The sequence below is a fragment of the Odocoileus virginianus genome, chromosome 5 (genome assembly GCF_023699985.2).
Source record: "Odocoileus virginianus isolate 20LAN1187 ecotype Illinois chromosome 5, Ovbor_1.2, whole genome shotgun sequence".
NCBI lineage: Eukaryota > Metazoa > Chordata > Mammalia > Artiodactyla > Cervidae > Odocoileus > Odocoileus virginianus.
Genome location: NC_069678.1, coordinates 90,902,951 through 90,924,188, shown reverse-complemented (window position 1 = coordinate 90,924,188; position 21,238 = coordinate 90,902,951). Strand labels below are relative to the sequence as shown.

The 21,238-nt window shown below is 48.5% G+C and overlaps 1 protein-coding gene across 4 annotated transcripts in view; it reads right to left on the bottom strand.

Annotated features, from left to right (window-relative positions):
- Positions 1-5,465: 5,465 nt before the first annotated feature.
- DLGAP3 (DLG associated protein 3) overlaps positions 5,466-21,238 on the bottom strand; it is a 63,699-nt gene continuing 47,926 nt past the window's right edge. For all 4 annotated transcript variants that reach the window (XM_070468422.1, XM_070468421.1, XM_020908645.2 and 1 more), the window contains 4 exons: positions 8,508-8,992; positions 7,483-7,574; positions 7,077-7,220; positions 5,466-6,365 (listed from right to left, as the gene is read on the bottom strand). In XM_070468422.1, the coding sequence (XP_070324523.1) occupies positions 6,147-6,365; positions 7,077-7,220; positions 7,483-7,574; positions 8,508-8,992 (940 nt within the window). In that variant the 3' untranslated portion in view covers positions 5,466-6,146. The remainder of the gene's footprint in view (positions 6,366-7,076; positions 7,221-7,482; positions 7,575-8,507; positions 8,993-21,238) is intronic.

Sequence of the window (21,238 nt, the reverse complement as noted above, 5' to 3'; positions counted from 1 at the left end):
TCTAGCCGTGTGATTGGGAAATTGGGAAATATGTGACATTCAGCCGTGTGACTGAGCCTCCTTTCTCGCTTATGCATAGACGTAATAACACCTTTTTCACAGGATGCTGTGAGAGTTGATGAGGTAATGCATGCAAAGTGCTCTGCTGACACATCGCAAGCAGGGAAATAAATGACACCGCTGTTAGCATCAGTTCAGTTCAGTCGCTCAGTCGTGTCCAACGCTTCGCGACCCCATGGACCACAGAATGCCAGGCCTCCCTGTCCATCACCAACTCCCGGAGTGTACTCAAACTCATCTTCATTGAGTCGGTGATGCCATCCAACCGTCTCATCCTCTGTCGTCCCCTTCTCCTGCCCTCAATCTTTCCAAGCATCAGGGTCTTTTCAAATGAGTCAGCTCTTTGCATCAGGTGGCCAAAGTATTGGAGTTTCAGCTTCAACATCAATCCTGCCAATGAACACTCAGGACTGATCTCCTTTAGGATGGACTGGTTGGATCTCCTTGCAGTCCAAGGGACTCTCAAGAGTCTTCTCCAACACCACAGTTCAAAAGCATCAATTCTTCACTCAGCTTTCTTTACGGTCCAACTCTCACATTCATACATGACTAATGAAAAAACCATAGCCTTGACGAGAGGGACCTTTGTTGGCAAAGTAATGTCTCTGCTTTTTAACATGCTGTCTAGGTTGGTCATAACTTCCCTTCGAAGGAGTAAGCGTCTTTTAATTTCATGGCTGCAGATATCATCGGCAGTGATTTTGGAGCCCCCCAAAAAATAAAGTCAGCCCCTGTTTCCACTGTTTCCCCATCTATTTGCCATGGAGTGATGGGACCAGATGCCATGATCTTAGTTTTCTGAAAGTTGAGCTTTAAGCCAACTTCTTCAGTCTCCTCTCATACAAATAATTAAAATACAGTAACACCTATGTCTTACTTGGCCGCCAGGTGCAAGTATTCACTCCCTCCTCTGTGTCCCCACTGCGTCCTGTACAGATGTCTATTTTATAGAGTATAGAAGAAGAAGAAGAACACCAGAGTGTAGGCTTCATAACACCCCAACTAGCTCTGCATCACCACCCAAGTGATGCAGCAGAAACACATACTAAACCCCTCCTCATCTCCCCATAGAGACCACTGTTTCACATCTCCATGCCTTTATTTACACTTTTTCATCTACCTGGAATGCCCTTCCCACTTTTCTCTACCAAAGGAGCTCTGGCTTGTTTTTCAAGCTTAAAGGACACCTTGGTGGAAGCCTCGTAGATTGCATTATCAGGTTAGATCCACTTCCTGTATGATCTCAAAGATCTCAATGCTAAGATCTGACAATGGAGGAGGAGAAAAAGGAACTGATAAAGAATAAAGAAAGATGCAGAAAACCGGGGACTTCCCTGGTGGTGCTGTGGCTAAGACTCTGCGCTCCCAATGCAGGGGACCCAGGTTTGATCCCCCGTCAGGGAACTAGCTCCCACATGCTGCAACTGAAAGATCCCTGAAGCCACAATGATGATCAAAGATCCTGTGCTGCAACTAAGACCCAGAACAGCCAAGTAAATAAGTTTTTGAAAAAGAATGTATAGGAAACCACTATTAGCAGAAAGTGTTCACTAATTGAATATGTAGAGAGAAGAAAGCTATGACAAACCTAGACAGCATATTAAAAAGCAGAGACATCACTTTGCCAACAAAGGTTCGTCTAGTCAAAGCTAAGGTTTTTTCCAATAGTCATGTATGGATGTGAGAGTTGGACCATAAAGAAAGCTGAGTGCCAAAGAATTGATGCTTTTGAACTGTGGTGGTGAAGACGACTCCTGAGAGTCCCTTGGACAGCAAGGAAATCAAACCAGTCCATCCTAAAGGAAATCAGTCCTGATATTCATTGGAAGGACTGATGCTGAAGCTGAAACTCCCAATACTTCGGCCACCTGATGTGAAGAACTGACTCACTGGAAAAGACCTTGATGCTGGGAAAGATTGAGGGCAGGAGGAGAAGGAGGTGACAGAGGATGAGATGGTTGGATGGCACTGTTGACTCAATGGACATGAGTTTGAGCAAACTTTGGGAGATAGTGGAGGACAGAGGAACCCGGCGTGCTCAGTTCAGGGGGTTGCAAAGAGCTGGACATGACTCTGCGCTGAACAACAACAACAACAGCAACAGAGAAGGGAACAGAATTGCCTACAACAGGCAGTTGACATGTGCTAGGCATTGGGGATGCAAAAATAACTGCAACCATCTTTTCCCTCAGAGTTGTCTGACTGATGTGGAAACAGAAGGGTGTAGAAAATGAGAGAGTGTGCAAAATGTGATGGCAGGAGTGTGCACAAGGAGCAGAGAGAAGGATCCCCAGGAAGAATCAGGGAAGACTCCCCAGAGGAAACTTGAGTCTCAAATGCTGGCGAGCAGTTCTGTTGCCTGAGAACTAAATGGGGCTCCAGGACACAGACTTAGGAATCAGAGAGTTGTAGATTCCCATGCTGGCCCTGCTGCCTGCTAATCTCAGAAAATCTGTTCACCCATTGTTTTTAAAAAAAAAATGACAAAGAGAGACTTTCCTGGTAGTCTAGTGGTTAAGATTTCACCTTCAGGGGGCGGGGGCATGTGCAGTTTCGACTCCTGATTAGGAGCTAAGATCCCACCTGCTGTCCTTCAAAAAACTGGAAAAAAAAAAAAAAGAAACATTGTAACAAAGTCAATAAAGACTTTAAAATTGGTCCACATCAAAAAAAAATCTTAATTAAAAAAAAAATCCCTGGGTTGGGAAGATGCCCTGGAGAAGGGAAAGGCTACCCACTCGTTTTCTTGCCTGGAAAATTCCATGGACTATGTAGTCCATGGGGTCACAAAGAGTTGGATACGACTGAGCGACTTTCACACTTTCTCACACTTCACTTTCATCTCCTCCTAAGTGCTTGGTAATTGGGTTTTGCTTTCACTTTATGTTTAGTATTCCTCAAATGCAGGCCTCCTTCTGCAATGTCCTATGTCCATTAATGGCATTATTTAGTAAGCCAAAAACTTGACTGACATTTTCAAGGCCTCTTCATCTTTGCATTAGTCCCCAGATCCAGTTTACAGCACCTGGGCCTCCTCAATGTCTCTCAACTTCAACATCATCCCTTACCTGGACCACCCTGGCAACTCCTTCAGTGGTCTCCCTGCCTTCCATTGTCTCCTTCAGTCCATTTCTTTCAAACACTTAAATAAAACCATGAAATCTCCAGCTTACACTCATCGGTCCCTTCCAGCCACATCTCCTTTATTTCCTCTCTACCCCTGTCCTGCCTGTCACCTCTCTCAGTGCCTGCTCTTCCCATCATCTACTACTGTACTGTACATCTAGTACTGTTCCATGACTTTGCCTAAGTGGGTCCGTTTGCCTGAAATGAATGTCTTCCCTTTTCATCCCTGACTGCAAAACTCTAATTCATCCTGCAAGACCCAGTTCAAAAGCCCTCTCTTGCAGAAAGCTTTCCCAGACTTGCTGGCTGTTAGAGGCTCCCTCCTCTGGTCTCTTCAGCCCCCTGGGTGAATAGGCCTACCTTTGTGCCATAACTTTGTGTTTATGTGACTCGCTAAGCCAGATGGGAGCAACTCAGGGACTGGATCTAATCCTTCACATGTCCATGGAGCCCAGCACAACTACCTGGGCCACAACACCCTAAGGAGACTCCCCCCATCAGCTCCTCCATCGGCCCCACACGGGGAGATTTTAGACATCACGTCTGCAGCGGGATGCCTGCACAGTCTCAGATGCTGCCTGTCCTCTGCCATTCACTCCCATATACCTCTTGGTCCCAGCAAGCCTGGCCTAGTTTCTGGGAAAACGTGTAGACTCATAAAAAGCTGTATAAGGTAGAGGGTTAAACTTAGACTCAGCCACTTCCTGGCTTCATGATTTGGGGTAAGTTGTTGAACCTCTCCAAGCCTGTTTTTTCATCTGTAAAATGGAGTTGATAACAACACCTGCCTCATAGGATTGCTCTGAGTATTGTCTAGTTCAAAATTCACCCAGGTCCCCACTTTCGAACCTCAGGATGATAAAGTCAGTCAGCCAATGTCTCTCTTGGCAAGCCTGGGGATAACAGACTATGAGCAGTTCTAGGTGAAACTTGAGAGAGCCAAACAATTTTAGTGTTCCCAAACCTGGCCAGCATCAGAATCACCTCATTTGGTAAAAACTTATCCAAGGGCAAGGATTCTAGTCACTTTGTCTTACATCAGAGCCCTCTTCTCCTCCCAGTGGATAGAGGACCTCTTGCTTTTCCGGCGGCCTTCCAAACCAGCCTCTAAAATATCTGCTCATGTCACTCTCCTGTTCAAAACCCCTCCGGAGCTCCCCATGGCCCTCAGGACCCAGGCCCACCTTCCTCAAACTGACCCAAAAGCCCAGCATAATCAAGCCTCTGCACTCCCAATGCCCCGCTCTCCTCCAGGCTTCTGCACAGCTCTTCTCTGATCTCGTACATTCTTCACAACCCTCTTTCAGGGGCTAATACCTAGTCATCTCTCCACTCACCCTTACAATGTAACTGCTTGCTTACTTATCTATTTTTCCCATACAGCTGCTAGCACCATAAGAGTAGAAACTTGTTCAGGGCTATCTTCACGGTGATGGACAGGGCCAACCGTGGTTCTTGATAAATACTTGCTGAATAAATGAATGAGAAGAACTGGCTAGTCCAGAGTGACCCAGAAGAGCAGGCAACCCCGCGGGAAGGTTCTTCCTCCTGCCTCAAGGTGACACGGCAGCCTGAGGACTGGAAAGATGACATTATGGGAAGGAGCTGCCATCTTTTTCTGGGCTCAGAAGGCTATAGAGCTAAAAGCTCAGGATTAACATTGGACAGACTCGGGTCAACGCTCTTAGCTCTGCCTGTGACTTTGGCCTGAATACTTGACCTCTCCTGAGCTCCAGCCTTCTCATCTGTTAGAAGATTGAGCTACATTCATGTAAAGCACTCACATCTTGCGCTGACCCATAGCAAGCATCCAATGAACATTAGGTTTGGGATGCCACTTAGCTTCCCAGGAAAGTGCTGTTCTCTCTTTTGTTCCCCATCAATGTGCCCATGCAGTAGAGGCATCAGAAAATGTGATGGCACAGAACGGAACAGCTTCCAGAGCAGAGAGAACACTGGCTTTTTAGGGAAAAGAACACCAATATTTGTTCATATCGAAGAACAGCAGCCCTCCCCGTTTATGAAGCACACGCTTCCCTCTCGGGGGGGCGGGGTGGGGGGGGTGGGAAGCCCAGGGAACTGGAAGGCATAAAGGAAACCAGGCTGAACAATATTTTCTCCCCAAGGAAGCCCCTTTCCCCCATCTGGCCCACGAAACCCTGCTCTCCCCAGATCAAGAATGCTGGCTCGGGCCTCCCCATCCCCCCCCCACCCCACCCCCACCCCCCACGCACGCACGCGGAGAAGTGGCTTCTTCTGGAGAGAGCAGCTGGCTCAAGTGCAGTTCTGCCGTTTTATTTTTCCTGGGATACTCAAGGGGATGTGGGAACAGCCACAGGTGTGGTGAGGGGAAGCCCCCATCTCCCCTCCCCAGCAGCTGGGGAAAGGGGAGAGGCCCAGGCGCCCTGGTCCTGGGTTGGTCCAGCCACTGTGGTCCCTGGGCCCGGTGGGCTGAGGGCTCAGGGGAGCGCCCCTGGGACGGTGGGGCGGGCTCCTAGGCGGGGTTCGGGATTCTTCATAAAAAGCCACGAAGCTTGATTTCCCCACGAAGCCCAGCCCCGCGGGGTGGGGGGGGGGGGGTGAGGAGAAGGGGGACGCAGAGCCCAGATGGGGGACCCGGCCCGGCCTGGCCCGTGGGGGGTTGGGGAGGGGGGTAATGGCAGAGATGGTGCCCGTGGGGAGGAGGTGGGGACGAAGCGTCGGACCTCGAGGAAGAGGGGTCCCGGTGGGGGCACAGGGCGGAGAGGCACGGCCCCCAGCCCAGCCCGGGCGCCTTCGCGTGGGGTCAGGAAGGTAAAAAACCCACGAGCGCATGACGGGCCGGAGGGGCCGGGGCGTGCGGTGCCGGCGGGGCGGGCGCACGGGGCGGCCCGCGTTCACAGTGACCTCGACGCTGGGTGTACAGTACGGGTAGAAAACCGCGGGCCCGGGCCCGGGCTGGGCGGGCCGGGCCGGGCCGGTCACAGCCTGGTCTGGGCCTCGGGGATGTAGATCTCGATGCTGTCGGCGCTCTCGGTGGCCGAGCTGTGGCGGAAGGAGGCGGCGCGCTTGGCCGCCAGGAGCCGCTTGCGCGCTTCCTGCCGCTGCCGGTCCACCGAGTCCAGGGAGCGCTCCTTCACCGGCACACCCCGGCCCCGCGAGGGCTTCTTTGGTATCGGCGGAGGGACCTTCTTCTCCTCCTGCCGGCAGAGGGGAGGCGCTTAGCTTGGGGGCGGGGTCCCGGCCGACTCCCCACCTCGCTCCCCCGCGGCCCCGAGGGGTTCACAGCGCACACCTCTGACTCGTGAGCCAGGCTCTCGAGAGCGCGTGCGGGCCCCCCGAAGCCCCAGGGGTGCCTGTTCTGCCAAGGTCAAACCCACAGGTTTCATCTTTTAAAAAAGGTGGACTCGTGCGCCCCCTGGTGGAGCCGTTTTCCACCTCTCGCATCAGAGAGAGGGTTTTCTTCCTCGCGGGGAATGGATGGATGCTCTCCTTCCAGACCCAGGGGGAGTGCAGCTCCCCTGACCTGGGCAAGACAATGGGGGTTCACATTCCAAGCTGCTGGGCCCCATCTCTATGACGGTCTACTGAGATGAGGGCTGAAGGTCCCCTCCGTGCCTAGAGCCAAGCTGAGGGCAGTCTGCCACTCTGACTTCCTCAAACTACAGCTGTAGCTTTCTTTGGTAAAGAAAGGGGCTCTTGCAGCTCAGCAGTGATGAGGTGGTTCTTGCCTTGGAACCAAGCAGAGGGCAATGACCCAGAGGGTGGTTTAGAGGGTCCCCATCACCTGTTCAGGGCTGCCTTGGCTGGCCAGGGTTTCTTCTCCTGCTTTCCTCTCCCCTGCCCACACTCTCTGGGGAAGGGCATTTCCCAGGATTTGGACTCTTGGCTTGAAAGGCCCTCCCCCCCACCTTAGGCTCCAGGAGTTTCCAGCTGTTGGCCTTGAGTTGCTGTAGCTCCAGGAACTTGAGGGTCACATCCTCGATAGAGAGCTGCAGGAGGTCCCAGAAACCCGCCAGGTCCTGGAAGGTGGGCACAGGGAACGCAGTGGGGTCCTGCAGTGGAAGGAGTCAGAGCGGAGGCAGCCAGTCAGAGGGGCCCGAGCCCCAGCCAGGAGCTGAGAAAGCCCACCCCACCCTCACTGTCCAGAAGTTCAGTCTGGGAGAGTGGAGTGGGGACTGGGAGGAGGGAGCCCAGAGCAAGCCCAGAGCTCTCCGTCATGGGCACAAACGCCTGGTTCCCCCCCCGCAGGCACCCATGCGCTCTGGTTGCCTACCAGGCACACACACCTGGGGCTCCACACCCACGACCACTCACCATGCTCTGCTGACACAGCCGGAAGAACTGCTGAACCTTTTGGGACAGGAGAAGTTGTGTGCTGCCCACGGCACTGCGGATTTTCTCCAGGACTGGAGAGCAAAAGGAGATGGGGGAGGGGAATGATGCCTCTCCTTCCTCTGCCTCCAGGAAGTCTGCCTGGGATGACTCTGACCCCTCTTGTTATCTGGCATCATCTATCCATAGTCTATCTCCTCCGGCCCCTCCCCATCCCATATACTCAAGATTCTAACAAGCAACTCCTGTGCCACTTCACCAAGAAGACTGACTCCCCAGACACTGATGTTTCTTCCATCATACGATCTACATTTCTCGACTGGCTATCCTCCTGTGTCCTCTTGCCTCCCATGTCAGAGGAGAGATGGAAATCAGCACCAGTCCAGCCCTACAGCCTTAGCCAGCCAGGCACTAGCTCAGTGACACCTCGCTGGCAGAACTTTGTCACCCATCAGAGTCCTTGGCTCACTGAGAATTACCAAATAATGTCATGTCCCTGACTCATCTTCTAGTCACTATCCTATCAGCTTGAGGGTTCGGCGGTAAACCGTTGTCTGCCCTCACACTGTACCTGCAGACACCTCTGGCAGGACCATGTCTTCCTGGCTGAGTCTCCTTCCCCCAGGCCGCAGACTAGAGCTGACCCGCACACTGCCTCCCCCTCTGCCTGAAGGCCTGCTCTCACACCTGGATCAGATCTGGATTCCCAGCCAGCCCAGATGGAAATAGGGGCTCCTGGAATCTCCATGGCCTTGGGCTGGTAGCCGTCTCCTAGAAAGCCCAGCCCTTTCACTCGCTCACTTTCCCCCGTCCCAGCTCTGGCCTCTGAAGCTGTTCGCGCTTCCTTCCAGGAGCTCCCGGCACACTGCCCGTGGGGAGCCACCAAGGCCTGGGGTCAGGCCGCCAAGTGTGAGAAAGGCACGGTCACACCCAGGGTCCTCCCCTATCCCGCTGCGGTCCAGCCACCGCCAGCCACCATGCCGCCGGCGCACCGAGCCCGCACTCACTCTCCTCCGGCAGTTCATAGTCCTCCGCCTCGCGCTCCATCTGCTGGCACCAGTGCTCCAGCTTCTCCACCTCCGCCCTCAGCATCTTGATGAACCACTCGCCATCCCGTGGGCAGGGGGACGTGCGGCCTGAGTCCGGGAGGCTACGTGAGCCGCGCTCCATCCAGGAGTCGCGGCGCCCGGACCCGGGGCCGGGGGTAGGGGCAGGGGCAGGGCCGGGCGACCCATCGGTGGCCGGCGGCTCGTACGGCAGTGGGTAGCCCTCGCGGTAGGCCCACTGGCCCTGCGTGTGGACCGTGCGGAAGACTGAGTAGGTGGGGGCCCGGGGCCCGGGCTGGGGCTCAGAGGCGTGCCTCTGGAAGGAGCGTCCGAATTGCAGGGCCTTGTCTTCTGTGGCCACGGTGGCCAGGCCGGCCAGGCCCTCCAGCTCCAGGTCAGCCTGCACGCCGGCTGTCACACTGTTGGAGCGCTTGAACCTCGCCCGCCTGGTGAGAGAGGTGGCGGTCATCTCTGCCCCTGCCCAGTCTCACCCCAGCCCTCACCCGCACCCCAGGCTGAAAGGACAAGGAATGAGACAGGAAACCTACAAAGTGATGGACAGTCATCCACCACCTTTAAATGTATCGGTCCTCTCCACAGGTGAGCACATAATATATCTACCTGTTGCACCGGTTCTGGACAGGGGTGATATTCAAAACCGCTTATACTCGATGGGCAGAACAGAGGCTGGCATATACCAATCGGACAGACATAGCCAAAGTGCTAGGGCATCACCCTGCAGAAGCTGGGCTGAGGCCCACAGTCACCCAGCTGCGAAACAGCAGAGCCAGAATGTGGACCCAGGGCTGCCACGCTCCACAGCCCAGGAACTCCTCACCACACCAGCTGCTAGAGCATCGGGAAGAACCGCCTTAGAGCAGCTGGGGGAGGGGGGTGGGCAGGAGCTGGGGGGACTTCTCCTCCCGGGGCCCCAGGGCTCAGCACAGAGCCTGGCCAGACATTGGCTGGTGCCAAGAGAGCTGAATTAAGTTGTTGACAGGAACGATACAGGGCCTGGAAATTTCTTGTCTCTGAGTTAATAATATGCAAATCTTATGCAAAACAGAGTCAATTAGCCTTGTTATCCCCCCTGACCCCCCCCACCCGACTGAGTTCAGTCAGAGTGAGGGCTCTTTTCTATGAAGAAGTCACTTCTCCCGAGGGGCAGGAGGTTGGGGTCAGACAACACTTGAAGAAGGGAGAGTCAGGAGATGCGGGGGTGGCAGGGAGAGATGAATAGAAGTTTGCAGTCTGGAAATTCAAGGAGCAGGCAAGAAAAGCCCATGTGTCCTAAGCTACCTTCACTCTCATGGTCAGAAGAAAAAGGGGGTTGGGAGCTAGGTTTAGGGGCTCCTCCAGCTTCCTGGGAGACTCCCACAACCCCTACAACTTCAGTCTTCCTCTTGCTACCCAGGCCTTCTTTCCCTGCCTGCTTTGCCTGCCTGCTTCCCTCCAGCTGGCGGGCTGCCTGCTGGGAGCCTGTTGCCATAGAAACCAGGCCCGGAAGGATGCAGCAGGACCCAGGAAAGAGAGATGCACTCATGTGCAGTCTCCAACCAGCCCTATGTCCCAACCCCCACCCAGAGAGAGAGAAAGCAAGAACATATCCACATGGCCTCCCACATGGTCTTCACCTTGCCGCCTGCCCTGTCTTGCCCTGGTCAGGACTTGCATCATTCTTACCTTGACTACTGGATCAGCCTCCTTTTAGACACCACTGCCTCCACTCAGTATAGCAGAGACGAGCACCGGACTAGAAGGCAGACCTGAGTTCCAATGCTGGCCCTGATGCTATGTGCCTTTGGGAAGTCACTCACCCTCCACCCAGACCACCTAGTATATATGTATATGAGTATATAAAATACATTATATGGCATATATGAATATATATTACATATAAACACACAAACATATATGATATAAAATGATAGGAATGGAGCAGTACCATTGCCAAGGTACCTCCTTTCTCTAAAATTATACTTTGCAGGTGGGGGAGAAGTGTAATAGGCAAGGGAAATTAAGAGGGACAAACTTCCAGCTACAGAATAGTATAAATAACTCACAGGGGTGAAATGTACAGCATGAGTAATACAGTCAATACTATTGTAGTAACTTTATATGGTGACAGATGGTAACTAGACTTATCGTGGTGACCACTGCAATATATATATAGTGTATGGAAATACTGAATTTTTGCACCTGGCACTGCACAGCATTGTAGGTCAATTATAGTGCAATAAAAAGAATAAAATAATGTTTAGATAAAATAAAATTATACATTTTAAAAATTATATCTTATACAATTATACCTATGCATATTTTAGGATCTGGGGCCCAACTTTCCCTCACCAATCCACCCAGGACTAGAATAGTCTTTCTTTCTTTAATACTTATTTACTTATTTGGCTGTGCTGGGTCTTAGTCAAGGCACAAGGGATCTTTATTCTGAAGTGCAGGATCTTTAGTTGTGGCATGAGAACTCAGTTGCAGCATGTGGGATCTATTAATAGTTTCCTGACCAAGGATCGAACCTGGGCCCCCGGCATGGGGAGTGCAGAGTCTTAGCCACTGGACCACCACGGAAGTCCCTGGAGTAGTCTTTCTGAAGCTGACCTCTGCCCAACTCATTCCCCTGCTCAAAACCCTATCATTGCTCCCCACTGCCAACAAGATAGAGTCTAGGCTTCCTGTGCTGACATTTACTCTGGATGCAGTTCTCTCTGATCTCATCCCGCTTGCACGCTCTTTGCTCCCCGAGTGGATTCTCGTGGCCCTTACGTTAGCCTCTGCATTTGCTATCCCCCCACTTAAAAAGGCCTTCCTCCTCCTCACTCCCTGCTGGTTCCCTGCTCAAGTTCCCTCTTCTTCTGTGAGCCTTCCCGAGACCATCCTCGGAACCATTCCTCTCTCAGCTGTCTTCTTGCACACGGAGGCAATCCCACACTTTAGGGCTTCCCAGGCGGCTCAGTGGGTAAAGAATCTGCCTGCACTGCAGGAGACTCAGGTTCCATCCCTGGGTCAGGAAGATCCCCTGGAGAAAGGCATGGTAACTCACTCCAGTGTTCTCACCTGGGGAATCTCATGGACAGAGCAGCCTGCCAGGCTACAATCCTAGGGTGGCAAAGAGTCAGACACGACTGAGCACTCATGCATGCCACTGTTTGGTTACATTGTTCTGTTTCTGGTGAGAGTTCTGTGTGTCTAACTGAACTATTAGGATGCCCTTTGGCTTCCTTTGAATATTTTTGTGCTTTGAGCTCCAGTTATTCTCTGGCTCCTTCAGTGCTCCAGCAATGGCAAACCACACTGGGAAAGGTGGGGCTTGCCCCAGTAAATACACTAGTGAAGATATGCCTTCCTTATTTGCTTTCCTGTTGCCCCCACAAAGCATGGACATGTCCTTTGGTAACTGTGCCTTTCACTCTCCTCTGAGAGGTCCTGAGAAGATCACTCTGTGTCTTGATGGAAACAGGCCACACAGTCTGGAACTTCAGAAGCCTGAATGCCCCAAGCTACATCGTTCTCAAGTCAGTACCTCAAGGAGCTCTCTCATCGTGTCTACTTGAAGGAAGACCAAAGAAATTGAGGAGCTTATAGGATTACTGGAAACAAAATCTTTACCAACACTTCCAGCCAGGAGCCAGAGATTGCACAGCGCAAGCAGGAATTGGTCATCCTTGAGCAAGTGGCACTTAAAACTAGCAGTGTAGGACTTCCCTGATGGTCTGACGGTTAAGAACTTGCCTGCCAGTGCAGGTGTTTGATCCCTGGTCTGGAAAGATTCCGCATGCCGTGGGGCAACTAAACCCATGCCCCACAACTGCTGAGCCTGGGTTCCTAGAACCTGTGCTCCGAAACAAGAGAAGTCACTGCGATGAGAACTGCAGGCACATCAACCAGAGAGTAGTCCCCACTTGCTGCAACTACAGAAAACCTGCTCACAGCAACGAAGACCCAGCGCAGCCAAAAATAAATCAGCAATTTTAAAAATAAATAAAACCAGCAATGTGGGATAAGATTACCCAAGAAAAGAGCAATGGAACAAAGATGCCCTGGGAACACAGACATTTCAGGGGTGGGTGGAGACAGTGTAGCCCCAGATGTGTCTAAGCCAGAGAGGAAAAGGAAGAAAATCAAGAGAAAGTCACCTAAAAGCAGATAGGAGACCAAAAAAGTGGGGAGCCCCCCAAAAAAGGGTCTCAATAGGGAATGAGCAGCCAACTGGAAAATGCAACCAATTGAGAACGAAAGGTGTTTACTGACTTGGCAACATGGAAGCCACTTGTGATCAGTCAGTTTGGTGGAGTTTGAGCGCAAATGCAGAGGGAAGAGGCTGTTAGAAAACTGGGAGTGTGTGCTTGAGCGCTCAGTCATGTCTGACTCTTTGCAACCCTATGGACTGTGTAGCCCACCAGGCTCCTCTGTCCATGGGATTCTCCAGGCAGGACGCAGAGAAAACTAGGCAAGACAATGGGCTTCCCTGGTGGCTCAGTGGTAAAGAATCTGCCTGCAATTCAGGAGACGCAGGTTCCATCCCCAGGTCGGGAAGATCCCCTGGAGAAGGACATGGTAACCCACTCCAGTATCCTGGCCTGGGAAATCCCATGGACAGAGGAGCCTGGCTGGCTACAATCCATGGGGTCACAAAGAGTCAGACACGACTTAGCGACTAAACCACCCCCACCACCAGGCAACTCCCAGAGAGCCTGGTGGAGAAGGGAGGAAGAGAGAAGGCAATGTACTTTTAAGGAAGGGATAATATGATTATCTGGCAATTATATCTCAATAGGACTGGGAGGAGGGACATTTTGTTGAGGATGGTTCTCACATGCTATATCCCTACAGGGCAGGCGGAATAATGGCCCCCCAAATAAGTCCAGGTCCCAATTCCCACAACCTGTGAATATGTTACCTTCCACAGCAAAAAAGACTTTGCAGAAATGATCACATCAAGGATCTTGAGATCCTACACTATCCAGTTGTGTACATTTTAGTCAAAAGAGTTCTTGTAAGTAAAAGAGGGGAGCAGGAAAGTCAGGATCAGAGAAGGCAATGGGACAACAGGATCAAGGCTGGAGTGACATCATGTGAGGACTCTACCCGCCACTGCTGGCTCTGAAACCAGAAATGGGCTACAAGCCAAGGAATGCAGACAGCCTCTCTAAACTGGAAAAGGTGACAAAATGGATGCTTTCCAGAGACTCCAGAAGGGATCAGTCCTGCCAACACCTTGATTTTAGCCCAGTGAAACCCAATTGAGACTTCCAACCTCTAGAAATGTAAAATCATAAACATGGATTATTAGATGCTGCTAAATTTGTGACTATATATCCTATCAGCAATAGGTAACTAATGCAATTTGTAAAGAGAAGTCAACTGAAGCTAGAGAAGAGAGGCAGTAATCCAAGGACCAGATATGAGGGGAATAAATAAAAATGAACATCCTCTGAACAGTTCAGTTCATGCAGTTGCTCAGTCGTGTCCGACTCTTTGCGACCCCATGAATCACAGCATGCCAGGCTTCCCTGTCCATCTGAACAGTTAGCAAGTGCTAAAGCACTTTACATGCTTTAATTAATATGCTCAATCATCACATTAGTATCACCCCTACTTACAGGTGAGAAAACTAAGACTTAGAGAAGCTAGGTGACTTCCTAAGACCTGACAGTATCAATTTAGGGCAGTCTGTCCACAGTGGCCAACTCTTAAACCATGACACTCCACTGCCTCCCTAGGATTGAAGGAGAGGGGCAGCCTTAACCAGAAAGGCAGATACCTCAACCCCTGAGGCCAGACTGTTGGAGGAGGCAAGGGAAGAGATGCAAGCTAGAGGTTGGTCCAGAAGTGGAAAGAGATCCCACCAGATGACCTCAATTGTTACAATAAAATACACAGGGTGATCCAGTGATTAAAACGACACACTTTCACTACAGGTGGCACAGGTTTGACCCCAGGTCAGGTAACTAAGATCCCACTTGCCGCAGGGCATGTGTGGCCAAAAAATAAAATAAAAATTTAAAAAATAATAAAGTAAGCAGGGCAGCTGTCTGCTGGAGATTGGGGGAAAGGAGGCTGGGGGAGGAAATGAGAATGAACAGCTTTTGGGGAGGCAGGCTAGCAGAGTGGTTAAGCATTTATGCTCTGGAGCCAGATTGCCTGGGTCCAAAGCCTAGCTCTATGGTGTGTGCCTCAGTTTCCTTATCTGTAAATGAGAATAATAACAGTACCTATTCATAGGACTGTTATGATAAATCTAAAAAACTTAACAGCACCTGGTCTGCCCATTGCAAATGTTAGCTATTATATGGTAAGGCAGGAAGGCTTGTAGCTTGCATTGAAAAGAAAAGGAGGTGGACAAATAAAATAATGGGAGTATAGCACTGAGAACCCAGCAAGACCATTGTAGTTACTGATTATCATGATTGCTTTTGATCATTTCCATCTGTTTTCCCACAGCACTCTGAATAAAACCTCTTTTATACTCCATATCACACTGCATTATAGTTATGTATTTGTATATCTGTCTCCCTTATTAAATTGGGCAGTTCCTCAAATAAACGTTGCTTGAGTGGTAGGTTGGTTGGTTTGCTGGTTGGAAGGAAGGATGGCAGAGACTACGAATCATCTTTCAACATCCATTTCCCTCCTCCCTTAATAATAGAATCCCACAGTTTTAAGTTAGACACATGGCCACTTCAAATAAAGATTCTTTCACCAATTCCCCTTGCAGTCAGGTGCAGCCTGTGGTTAAGTTCTAGCTCACAGGATATAAGCAGAAGTAGAATGTGCAACTTTCAGAAAATGTTCCTAAAGGGAGAAGGTATGCCCCTCTTTGTTCCTTTCTCCTCCCTGCTGCCCAGATGCAGACATGATGGCTGGACCTCAAGCAGCCATTTTGGAACATGAGATGGAAGCCAAGTACTGAGGATGGAGGAGCAATAAGGTAGAAGAAGACTGGGTCCTGACACTGTGCAGCACCTACCAGCCCTCAGCCGACTCTCTGGACTTCTAGGCAAGACAGAAATAAACTGTCATATTCGAGTCTCTGTCATTTAGGAATTTTCTATAACTCACAGCCAAACCTAATCCTAACTCTAACAGATCCATTTTCAGGGTACTGAAGTCCAGGGCTTATGCCCCTATTTAGTTTTGGATCTGGCAGTATTTGCTGCAGTCTTCACCAATAGTTGTAAACACAGGATAGAAACTGGCTTCAGTTATGAATCACCACTAACTCATAACAATGTCTTTCACAATATTTTGTCCCCAAGCCTTTTAACAAGGCTGAGGAGGGCTTCTCCCCTCAAGTCCTTTAGAATGACAGTGCTCACATTCCTGATGCTTCTGGAAGTTGTTATCATGGTTACTTCTGGGAGATGTTTCTACGGTGATTCTCCAAGGGATAACAAAAGGCTCTGGGAAGAAACTGGCTTATCCCAAGAGATGCATTGTCCAAGGAATGCTCAACATTCTAGGAGTTGTCAAGAGGTCTTGCTAGGAGTATTTGGCAGCAGACTGGCAGGAGTGGGAGGGATAATGGGATTGGAGATTTCAGCAAGGCTCGGCCATTGTACCAGCTCCCTCTCTGAGAAAGCATCCAAGAGCTTAAACATATAATCAGTCAGGGATCCCCGAGTCCACCATCCCTAGCCTGGGGTCTGTCTCCCTACCCCTACCCAAGTGGGGCTAGGATGGGAGACTGAGGAAGAATCATGACCATCTTGGGAGGGGACGGCAGAGGAGGAGAGGTGGTGTCCACCGCCCAGTCTCGTGGCCAGTCAGCAACTCACTGCTTTTGCAGGACTGCTCTTGGAATATAACGTCATGAGGATGGATGCCTACTGTTCTTTCAGCACATTCCCTTCACAAGTCCCAGTGCCAGAAATGACCATGATACTAAGGAAGGGGTGGACTTCCTGCACAGAGTTCTCCAAGTATCCCTGACTGGGCATGTGCATCTAAGTAGGGTTGTCAGATAAAATACTACAGGACCCTCAGTTAAATTTTAATTTCAAATAAATAACAGCTAATTTTTTAGTATATGTCTCAAGTACTATTTGGGAAATACTTTTACTAAAAATAATTCATTGCTTATCTGCAATGAATTATTTTTAGTAAAAGTATTTCCCGAATAGTACTTGAGACATATACTAAAAAATTAGCTGTTATTATCTGATAATCAGATTTAATTGGCTAGTATAGTGTTTTCTACTCATGTTTTTTGTTTTGTTTTTGCTAAATCTGGGATTTAAGATAAGATCTTAGTGGGAGAGATCCAGAATTGGAAGCTACAAGGGGATCCCATGATTAAAGAGAGTCAGAAGTAAAAATCACATGGTTTCGATGTTATCAGAAGGCCCTGGGAACAGACTTCTGATATTCAGCAAGGACATTTGATGCATTCTTTCGTCAAAGCCCAGAGTGTGCTGGGTCTGGAAAGACAGGTGCTGTGGGATGCTCTGAGACAGGGCTAGTAACTGTTTCTTAACTAGCTCCCTCCCACCACAGAGTCTTAGCACCTGCTGGTCCTTCTGCCAGGAACGCTCAGCTCCCACTTTCACCTTGCTGATTTCTGCCCATCCTTCAGGTCTCCACTCAAATGTCACCTTCTCCGCAAGGGGGAATCCATGCCTGACCTCTCTGACGGGTCCAAGCCCCGTATTACACACTCTCACAGTGTGTATACCTCTCCTCTGAGGCTCCTGAAGTTACACTTCTACATCACTTCAAAGGTTCTTAGATTAACGCAGCGGCAAGCTTCACAGCGCAGGGCTGTGTCCGGCCGGGCCCACCTCTGTATCCTTGGTGCCCAGCACAAAACGTGACACAAATGCCAGGGGTACAATTAATGCCTGTGGACAGATGAACCCTAGGTGGGGGCATGGTGGAGATGGAACTGAAGGGGCACCAACCCCAACTCCCGTCTACCTCTAAGCCAGGCCACCACTGCTGATGAACAACAGCAAAGACCCACAAGCAACTCTCAGGTGTTACAGGCAATACATCTAAATTCTTCACCCAACAGGTTAGCAGAGAACCCCTGCATGGCAGAAAAGGAGAAACTTTTCCTCCCCTGCCGTTTTTAAAACCAAAGTAGAGAGAGAGAAAGAGAGAAATACTTGGATCAGTGAGACAGGAGCAAGGACAAGAGAGTCCAAGAAAATTTGGTGGCAGCGGGTGGGGGGGGCTAAGCCTGGATGCACGCCTAGAAAGGCTGCTGGAACTCATGGCTCACTTTTACGTACCAGTTGGGACATGGTGTGTGGTAAGTCAGACTTAGAGTGCCAGGGACATAAGGGACAGAAAGGGCGGTGCAGGTGCATAACTAAGGATGCCTTCAGCAGACAAGCAAGGGAACCTGGCCAGAAAGATGCGCCAGATTTCTTCTCTCCCCACCTGTCACCCCCTCCGGATTCCCAGTGTGATCACCTGTCCCAAACAATTCAGTTCCTTAGACATTGATCCAACACCATCTCCCCTCTCCAACCCACCCCTCCAGACCTCCCTGAGCATCTACATGAGGACAAGGAAGACTTCAGTCTCCACCTGTCCCCACCCTTCCTGACTTCACTACAAATGCTTCCAAAATCAGTCCACTTCTCTACCTACTGTTCATGGCCTAGTCCAGACGACTGATCGATGTAGTGGACTGAACCAACTTAAGAAGTTCCCACCCATCACCCCCATTCACATAGAAATGCTGGATCAAACAAGGCCCAAAAGGTGGTTTTGCTATAATGCCAAGCTTGAAAACAGGAAAGCGACAACTTCAAGTATCAGAAACAAAGAAGAAATTCAATATCTGAGTGGTGAACAGGAATCTAAGCCAAGTGAGCCACAGGAATATGGGCCAGACATATGCTAGAGGCTAGATGGTAATGCCCAGGGAGGATAAAAGGAGACACCCTGAGCCTGTGCATCCTGGGGACCTGGAAGGACACCCCATGCATAAAGCCAGCAGCCAAAAAAAAAAAGGTTTCATTTACAAACGCAGACTAGAAAACTCACGTCATGATTCAGGTATGTGGCCTGGAAGCAGGATGCTGAAAAATCAGAATATTAAGGCTGCTCTGTGTGTGGGTGCGGGGTCTGAATAAGTAGTACCAGCGAAATACAGAAACCTCAAGCTGAGATATTAACTCTAAAACTGGTCCCAAGCTCAAGCAGTACTTCGGCATAAAGGGAATTGAACCCAAGAGGAAGCAGTGGGCAGTAACAAGCAATAATGAACACATAAATTGTTAAAACATGTTTGTAAATCCAAACTATTAAACCATAAAATATATAACAACAACTGATTTGGCAGGGTTTTTAAAGAGGTATAATCAGAAAAACATACTAGAAAAACATAACATGGAAAATGGGAGCTAAGAAGGAAATTAAAGTGTTTCAAGCTTCTTATTTTGTACCTTTTTCAAGATAGAAATACTAATTTCAGACTCTATTAGAGAAGTGTGAAATTAAGTATATTTGTGTGAAATCTGAGGGAAATCACTACTAAAACATAAACTTCCAAACCAGTGGAGAGATGGAGGGAACAGGAGAAATTAAGTCACCTTGATCAGTTCAATAGATGGCAGAAAAGTAGGGGAGGATAAAAGCAAAGAAAAACCATGTCCAGAAGAAAATTTTCAAAGAGATGACAGAAATAAGGCCAAATAAATCAGTAATCAAAAATATATAAATGGATTAAATAGGTCTACTAAACTCTAGCCCCATACTGCTTATGAGCAACATATCTAAAACATGAGGATACAGAAACATGAGGAGACAAAAGATGAAAAAAAGATGCAGTGGAAAATTAATCAAAAGAAAGCAGACACAGCAATTAAACCAGGCAAAATCAACTTCAAGGCAAAAACCAGCAATAAGGATGAAAAGCATCCTATTTAATGATAAAAGGGCCAACCCATCAAGAAGATACAATAATCATAAGCCTGAATACTATTGACTTTAAAAAATGCACAGTGTAAGAGCTGCCAGTTAAGTTTTATTTGGGGCAAAATGAGGACTGCAGCCTGGGAAATACAACCTCAGATAGCTCTGAGAAACTGCTCCAAAGAGGTCGGGGGGAAGGATAGTATACATGTGATTTTGGTAAAGGGGGAGTACGTGCAATCAAGCACATTTTTTTTTTGTAGAAAGTTTCGGCTGAGAAACAATCGTCACCATGAAGGATTTTAGTGCTTTTCTAGCTATGAGGAGATACAAGAATTGGGCTCATAGAAACAGCTCCTGGGAATACCTGACTATCTGAAGACCTGTCCTGCCAGTTTACCCACAGAATGCCTCATTTCTGCTCTCCACCCTGAACTCCTTCATGGGTGTCGGGGGTGCTGTCGCAGCAACAGCACATGATGTGACTCTTGCAGAGGTGGATGGCAAGCACCCACGGCAAGTGCCCATTTGTGATCGACAATACTAAATAGCATTCTTTCAAATTAAAGAAAATGATCAACAGAATTCCCGGGGGAAACAGCACATTCATAATCATGGTGAGGCATTTTTAACACTCCTGTCTCATAACTGTTAAACATCCAAAAAAACAAAGGTCAACATTTGAAAAATATAATTTACAAGTCTGACTACATATACATATATGATGAAGAAGCCCTGACAAATTCTAAGGAATAAATATCATACAGAATGCATTCTATAACCACAGTGTAGCAAATCTAGAAATTGAGAGTGTCCTGCACACACACACAAAAAATACATTTGGCAACTATAAAAGAATTCTTCTAAATAATTTATAAGGTAAAAAAGAAATGATGATGAAAAGTTACAAACTAGTTAGAACTGAACAATGAAAACACTGCATCCCAAAACTGATGAGATACAGATACAGCAATGTAGTTAGAAGTGAATGGATAGCCTTAGAAACACATTAGAAAATAAGAAATAGTGTTCAAGAGGCTGAAAAGAAACAAACATGGTAAAAGAAAGAAAATAATAACACAAAAGTAGTAGAAGAAAGGAAATATTAAAGGTAAAAGAGAAACAATAGAGACGCTTATCCAAACCAAAAGCTAGGTTTTTTTTTTAAGACTAATAAAGGACAATTTTTTTTAATATATTAAAATAATAAAATATACAAACCTTGGGCAAAATGAGTCAAGAAAGAGAGGTAGAGTATAAATATGTGGTATTAGGAATAAAAATGAGTCACAGCTTGTAAATATGTTAACACTTTATAAAATTATAATACTATCAGAAAGAATATTTATACCAAAAATTTTGAAAACTGTCAATTTTTGTTAAATGGCCCATTTTTTAGAAATACATGAGTCACCAAAATTGACTCAAGAAGAAAAATAAAACCAGAATAGTCAATTACCGCTAAAGAAACATAAGCTGCAGTTTGAAGTTTCTCCTATCCCAGAAAGGCATCAGGCCCAGATAGCTTTATAGGTAGCCTTTACCGAAACTTTAAGGACGAGATAACCCTTACTTTACACAAACTGTTTCAAAGAACAGAAACACAGAGAACACTACCAAGCTCATTTTCAGAGTTGAGCATAAGCTTAATGCCTGAGCTAAATAACAACAATCAAAATTGTGGGCCAATATCATTTACGAACATAAATATAAAAATCTTACATAAAGTAACAGCTATTCAAAAATCCAGCAATGTCTATGAAAACAATACCACAAGACTGTGACAAAACTGTTAGAGTTCCATATACTCATTT